Source organism: Alligator sinensis, unplaced genomic scaffold (assembly GCF_000455745.1).
Source record: "Alligator sinensis unplaced genomic scaffold, ASM45574v1 scaffold395_1, whole genome shotgun sequence".
Lineage (NCBI taxonomy): Eukaryota > Metazoa > Chordata > Crocodylia > Alligatoridae > Alligator > Alligator sinensis.
In genome coordinates this window covers 1,303,384-1,311,004 of record NW_005842232.1, presented here as the reverse complement: position 1 = coordinate 1,311,004, position 7,621 = coordinate 1,303,384, and the positions used below count along the sequence as shown (strand labels likewise).

The 7,621-nt window shown below is 37.9% G+C and overlaps 1 protein-coding gene across 1 annotated transcript in view; it reads right to left on the bottom strand.

Moving 5' to 3' along the window:
* Positions 1 to 507: 507 nt before the first annotated feature.
* The window catches only part of XG (Xg glycoprotein (Xg blood group)), a 31,774-nt gene continuing 24,660 nt past the window's right edge, over positions 508 to 7,621 (bottom strand). The window contains exons 4-8 of the mRNA XM_006027313.3: positions 6,250 to 6,309; positions 3,545 to 3,601; positions 2,813 to 2,851; positions 2,339 to 2,458; positions 508 to 886 (exon numbers count right to left, since the gene is read on the bottom strand). Of these exons, the coding sequence (XP_006027375.1) occupies positions 870 to 886; positions 2,339 to 2,458; positions 2,813 to 2,851; positions 3,545 to 3,601; positions 6,250 to 6,309 (293 nt within the window). The 3' untranslated portion in view covers positions 508 to 869. The remainder of the gene's footprint in view (positions 887 to 2,338; positions 2,459 to 2,812; positions 2,852 to 3,544; positions 3,602 to 6,249; positions 6,310 to 7,621) is intronic.

Genomic DNA, 7,621 nt, shown 5'->3' with positions numbered 1-7,621 from the left:
GACTCTTTCTACATCTTGTCATTAAAGAGAAATGAAATTAACTTCAGACTTTTAGAATTGAAGTGGAGTTTAACACAATTCTTTAGAGATCAACTTGTGTCCTTTGGAGTTCATTTAAAAAAAAGGTATTTTAACATTTAGTATGTCACGCATAACAGGGTTTTTTTTTAAAGAAACACAGTTTTCAACTATTGATTCTGCCATTCAACAGAATTCAGATGCAAGGGTCAAAAGAAAAGGTATAAATACTTAATCCTTTTTATACAACTTGAATAAGTCCATACATCTCATAAAATACATATAATACATAAGAGTATATCTATGTGCACAGCTGAGAATGACAAATTCTTTATGTCTCTGTCACTAGAAGTATTATGTTTAAGGAAGCAAAAAAAGTACTACCTATTCTGTGTTTAAAATGCTCAGATGCAAAACATTAAACCTCAGAAGGTTATTATATAGTTTTATAAACAAGAAACTGACCTGATTTAACATGTGAACCAAAATATACACACAAAATGTAGATCATGAAGATTGTGCTATATTACTTATACATACGTTAAGTGCATCTTTAATTACATAAAGTCCAGAATAAAATTGTGTCAGTAAGCTGAGGAGAGAAGAAATGTGATGAGTTTTCAAGATTTTCAATGAATGGTGGTGGGGGGTTTCAGTGTAGGATAACCAAAGCATAGAAAGGACTTATAAAACTTGCTTTTGGGTTTAGCTGGTCCTCCTCTTTTTCTTCTTTTTTGTCCCAAGGAAAAAAAGCCGTTTTATGCATTATTTTTTCAGGAGAGCAATATATGTATGTTATACATCTTGGACTGGTCTTGCCACTATCACTGTGTAGGTCATCTCCTGGCAGCTTATATAGAGGTCTCACCTAAAATGAAAAATTGAAAACAAACATTGAAAAGTTTCTGCCCAGGGTTATTTATTCCATTCTTTATTTTATAATCATTTTCTACAGCTCCAAGTGCATCAGCCAAGGTCTGTATGTCCCTAGGGAAGGACAAATAGAATTCATTCTCCTCTGTCCTACTCAACTCAACTTCTAGGGACTCCACAGGACCTCTAATAGCAGCAGTAGCAGTAGGGATGGAGTGATATTTTAATTGTGCCCCTTTTCTGAACACAGGACTATGAAGGGTCCAGTCTCTGCTATCACGGGCAACTACATCAGGTAATAATTTTCACAAGGTGATGAAGCACCATCCTTTGAGTCTATGCTGATTTCTTGTAGGTGCCCATGGTAAATAGAAAATTGCAACCACTTTGCATCACAGAAGCCTCTAGTCAAAACCACCATCATGTTTTCCAATAACGGGGTGAAGGGAGAGGGTGAGACTTGAATTGGGAATTCAATAAATGTGAATGTTTTGGGTGATTATTGCAATTTGATGGATGAACATAGCTTATTTGCCATAAAAAGAAAGATAGCATTTAATACAGGCTAACGGTTAACAAATATCCTTTACAAACCTAGAGAATAATATTAAGGCTGAAATGGTTAAAAGGCTTAAGTGAGTTTTCACTGAAAAGTTATGGTAATATGCTTATTACTTTGAGTGTCAGACCTGCTCTGAGCACTTTGAAAAAATCTCACCGAAATATTCTAATTCACTCCTGCATATATGCAGTGCTTACCAGGCACCAGGTACCATTATACATTCATGTATTGTTAACTTATGTTTCATTTTTATGAAATTGGACTCTCTCTCTACACACACACACACACACACACACACACACACACACACACACACACACCCATATGGGAGAATGAGTATGACTAGAGTGAGATCATTGCTGTGACCACAGACTATGTAGAAATAATTGAGATAACATGACTGCTAGTATTGTCTCTGCGATAGCATGGAATTCAGTAGGGGTTGAAATATCTACCTGAGAACCTGCATAAATATTAGGACCCATGTTATGACTGTAATATAGACATGCCTTTAGTCTTCCACTCTAATTTTAGCAAACACACAGTATTTTCAGGGTACAACTACAACTTAAATAGTAAAGGTAAGTAATAAGGAGTTTCAATTAATCCCTGCTGGGGGGGGATTATTGGTCTTGAAAAAGCTGATGCGAGTAAAATGAAATCTGCACCCAGGTGCACCATATTCCACTATCTAAAACTCAAAGACTGTAACAGATCTTTTTCATTTAGTTATTCCTTCCATGCCTATGCCCATAAGTTTAGCTAATGTTTGCTATGGATGTCATACAAAGAGAACATATATATTTTAAACTTGTCATAAGAAAATAGAAACTTTTCTTTCAATATGTGTTTACCACGATTCTCAAATAGGAAGTTCAAACTTACCACGTGGTTTAAAACAAAGTTGCTTATTCTTGTAAGCTCTGTAGCCAGCTACTGATCCAACAAGCAACAGCACAAATGCAGAAACCACAGGAGATGCAACTCCAGCTGCTAGTCCAGCATCTAATGACAGGAGGAATGTTTTACTCAGAAGCAAAAAAAAAAGAGTATTCTCATTTAAGAGTATATACGTACCATAAATAAGTGTGTTTGAAAAGATCTGTGTGAAGAAAGTGTTGATACAACTTTTGAATTATCTACACAGCATGACACAAAATGTTTTAGGAGTATCCTTAAAAATGGTAGATTGCTGGTTTTGTGATGAAATTAAAAACTGTAAACTTATTTCTAGCCAGAAAATACCATTTTATAGCATTATGCTGAACATGCAAAAATTTGATAAAGGTGAAACATTTTGTTTACCCAAGATTATCCTAAATATAACATAGGATTAAAAAAAACATGTATTTACTATACCAGTGTTTCCTTCATGATTGTAATTCTGTTCCCTTTCTCCTGAAAGGGAGAAGAAAATGTTATTTATAAGAAACTTGTTGAGAAAAGTCACCTCTTTTAGTTAGCTGAAGACAAAGGTGCCCTGCAACATATGATTAGAGGACTGGAAATTGGGGATATATGAGTTCTAATCTTGATTACAAGTCCTCTCTGCCTTAATGTTTTAATAATACTAACTCATAAAAGGAGGAAAACATCATTAGCTGTCTTCTAAAAATTCTCTGTACATTTCAATTCATAGGCAGTTCCTCCTACAGGGTGTATAAAGGGGAGGTGGCCACAGCGCTGTTACATTGTAGCTTCATTTTACTGGCAGACAACCACACTACTGGGAGAGACAATCTAAATCATTATTGGCCTCATGATTTTCCTCTTCATCCTGTGGCGAAGCTCCTTACTCTCTGAACAGACCCACAAAATTCAATGGCATGATGGGGCTGAAACTGAAAGATTTGAAGATTCTGCCTCAGCTCAATAGGGTGTTTATGGATGAGCGTAAACTGATTTATGGGGCCAGGCTACAGAGAGCAACATTTTGTAACACTGCTGGTGGATGCACTCATCATAATAAGACTAGTAGAATCCATTTCTATGTTAGGCAGTGGCATGCAGACCTAAGTCTAAAGCAAAGCCAAACTGGGTATCAGTATATGAGAGCAGCTGCAAAATAAAAATATAATTGGCACACAGTACCTGGTGGCCTTGGTGGCAGAGGCTTCCCATCATTGAGATCTAAGTCGCTGATATCACCTGTAAAATTAAAATATTATCTTTTTAAAAATTATTATTTTCTAAATTTAATTTAATCTCTTTATCCCCCTTCAGCTACCATATCCTGTATGTTCTTGGAGCCTTAAGAGAAGATTCTTTACCAGAATCTTCTTATACAGTGAGGGACCGCTTGTCCACAGAGCCCACTCTGTGTACAAAGTGGGTCAGCTGCTTTCACCATTCATTCATTCATTAAAATCCATTTGAAAGCAAAAATGCCATGAATTCAGATAGTAAATCTTTGATCCTGCAATAGGAACATCTGGATTGTCATTAAGAGAATGGAGAAGAAAGCAAGGTGATTATCAGCATCATGCTATTCTAGCATTCGATACCTTGTAAATGGATAAATACTTGGTTGCACCAACATTTAGATATAGTGGGCAGGTCTACACAAGACATTATGTTGCTGTAACGATGGCAATGTAGCTTGTCGCTACGGTGATGTAGTGTCTAATAATAACCGTGCGCCACCAGGACTGCACAGTACCAGCAGATACTTTAGCAAGTAATAAACAACTGTGCAGTACCAAATGCGCAGTCAGGGGCATGTGAGGATGTGACCAGTAACTAGATTCAGATGTCAATGCCTCTATTTACTCTATACCTGTCTTGCAACATGCTAAAGTAGAACTTCAGTTCTTCCTTGTAGACAGACCAGCTGTAAATAGTTACTAGCAAATCAGTACCTCTTTGATGAATGATTTAAATGTGAAGAATTCATTCTGTAAGAATTAAAAAGATTTATGGAGCTTAATGAACCTACTCCTTCCCCACCTCAATATTATGGAAAACTACTAAAGCCTTCTTATAAGAGTGCATAATATCTTCTGGAAAAAGGGGGGGATACAAAAATGGATACTTTAATAAGAAAAAATATATCTTTAGATTAGGATTATATCACATATCCTTTGCCTGATAACCTATTCATTCTTACCATTTCCAGTCATGAATTGAGTAAATTACTGTCCCAGAAGGCAGAGAATGCTTTCAATAGAAAAAAAGGCCATGGCTTTCAATTGAAAAAAAAAGAATACATAACTACCAATTTAAAGGGGTGGCTTTAATTTTCCAAATCTTCAACAGTATCACAATGACTTCTTAGTTAATCAGGCTATATAGCGGATAACTGATATAACTGGTATCTCTCCTGTATGAGTGGAAATTGAATAGGCAGTTATGTTTTCCCTTCCACTATCATGCATTATAAATTCTACTTTTCACTGTCTTTCTAACTCTCTAATCCCTACAATTTTTGGAGCCCAACAAGCTTGGAAATATTTGGCTAATGTATTAAAGTTTCATCCTTTGTAACATTAGAAGATCTCTATTTGACCTCCAATCTCTTTTTGCAGTATGGATCCCACAAACTGATGTGAAGATAGAGAATGGGTAAGGGGATTGTGCATGTAGAACGGCTTCTAGCTGGAACTCATATTAAGTCCTTTTCTGAGTTGTGTGATGAATCTGAACTTCAATAATAGTTGAATGGTGATGCGTGTGTGTGTGTGTGTGTGTGTGTGTGTGTGTGTGTGGTTGCATCAAGTACTAGATAAAAAAATCAGCTTGGATTTGAGGCTTTAGGTATAACAAATACTTAAGATACATGTTATTTTCCCTTGAAATCTGTTTCTCTTTCCTATTCTGTGCCATCACCCTATGAATATATGATGTTGCATAACAGACCTGATGCAGCCAATTTACGAATGAAGTGAAATAAAGACCTAGTTATCCAGATGACAGCATATCAGTGGAAATCAGCAATTCACAATATTCAACCATCAACAATTTATCTTAGACTTCCTCTCATACAAGAAAAGGTCATTTTTTATCTGCACTGAGCTCACTCTAAACTTAAAAAAATTTAAAATACTGTTAGTAGATACATGTTGAAGTTCTGATGCATTGCAGACAACGCTTGGTCACATGTTTTGGTCATGCCTTATTATCAATTCTTTTTGGAAAGAAACTATAACTAGAGTTAACATGACTTTGAACACAGCACTAATACCTTTGACAAATGTGTGTGTTCTCAGGTATATCCCTAAGGAATCCAAACCAAATCCTTCTGAGATTACACTCTGACAGCTGGTTTTATTAAAAACATGCAAGTTTATATTGCTGCATTGGAAAAGTAGGACATCTCCAAAGGTTGAAATCTGATATAATAAGATGGTACAGCTGGCGTCCATGGAGAGAATCATGTGTAGCAGGTTTAACTAGGCCCAAAATGTTTGGTGCAATTTGGAAGGAATTGTTGGAATATTTTGGTCATTAGATTGTTGCTCATTGCACATTCCCCTTTTCTTCTTCTACCCTTTCCTCTTCCCTCCTCCTTTTTTTCCTCTTTCTGTTCATTGCTTACTTTTTGGGACATCATAACCATATTTTTTTCTTCATTAATTTAAAAAAAATACCATGTAAAATCAGAAAAAGAATCCAGATCAACTGTGTATGTCAACCCAAACTATCTTAATGTTTTAAGCACTTAGGGTTCCAAACTAGATCTGGAACAGTTATCAAAAGGAGATGACTGAATAAGTACACAGAATATATAATCTGACTACTGAATAAAAATCTGAGCTAAATGGGTTTTTTCCCTAATTTTTAAGAGGAAATATTCTTACCGGTGTTGCTATTGCTCCCTGGTCGTGGATGAGGATGTGGTTGGGGTTTTGGGTGGTTATCTGTTAAAAAAGTATTGTTAGAAGAAAAATTTCACATTCAATGAAAATGTATATCCCACACTACAATTTCCAAGAAAAAAATGTCCATTTCTTCAGTCAGCTCTTTGATTAATGAATATGCCAGAGAAGCGCATCAGGAAAAATGGTGTGATATAAGGATCATACAGGAAATGGTGATAATTAGCATCTATAATGTAAGAGATGTAATTCCAGTTCATTCCAGTCCAATGCCAAGTAGAATGGGAAAGAAGACAGCAATCTGGTTACATAGTGTTCTATGACAATTTTATTGCGTTAGTCTTATTGTGATAATCCCCAATTTTCAGATTTAAAAAAGTAAAACAAAATCCACATTTTCTCATGATTAACATGAAACACCATTGTATATATACAGTGGCATTTCATTTTAATCACCAAAAAATATGGATTTTGGGTTACTTTTTTTAATTAAAAAATTGGAGATTTTTTTTTTTTATCAGAGAAAACCAGGATCCCTGCTTATAAACAATAGGGGTGCATCCACACAATCAAGCATGTGCGCTTGCAGCAGCTCAAATAGAAGCAGTGTCAATTGGAGCCAGGGATTTTTGCCTCAGTGCACGTGCCCAGACATGGACTTTGGTGTGGGGCAAATTGTGCCACTTGGGGCAAAATAACCCTGCCTGGCTCCTCCTGGATCTGCAGTCAGAGGGAGCTATAACCTGGGGCCAGCACCTGTGCTGTCCCCAGCAGTATAAAAACCTGTCCTGTCCTGGCCCATCAGTACAAAAAGCTACCCTGGCAAGTATCTCAGGACTACTCACTCTCAGGAGCTTCTGGGGCCCAGCCAATTGGTACCTGGCACACTACCCCTTGTGCCAAATGGACTGTTGAAGCAGCCCTGAGAGTTCCCTTTACCCGCTGCAGCAGTCTGGCAGTGGGGGCTGCTGCCTGGCTGGGACCTGCTTTGCACCTGCCAGACCCGGATGAGGCACCTGCCCCTCTGGGCCAGCTGCCTGTGGGCTGTGACTACAAAGCTGGCCTTTGTGTGGCACTACTACCATGTGTACCCCTGCCCGGCCATCTGAGCAGCTGTCACCTGGAAGATGTTTGAACTGTAAAAGCATGTCTTCCACAAGGGTTACAGCCCCCCTACAGGGGTCAAATCCCACCCCCAACAGGGGTTACAGCTCCCCCAGGGTTACAGCCCCCCAACAGGGTTTATAAGCCCCCAACAGGGGCCACAGCCCTCCCACAGGGGGAATGGCCCCCACACAGGGGCCACAGCCCTCCCACAGGGGGAATGGCCCCCACACAGGGGCCAAATGGCCCC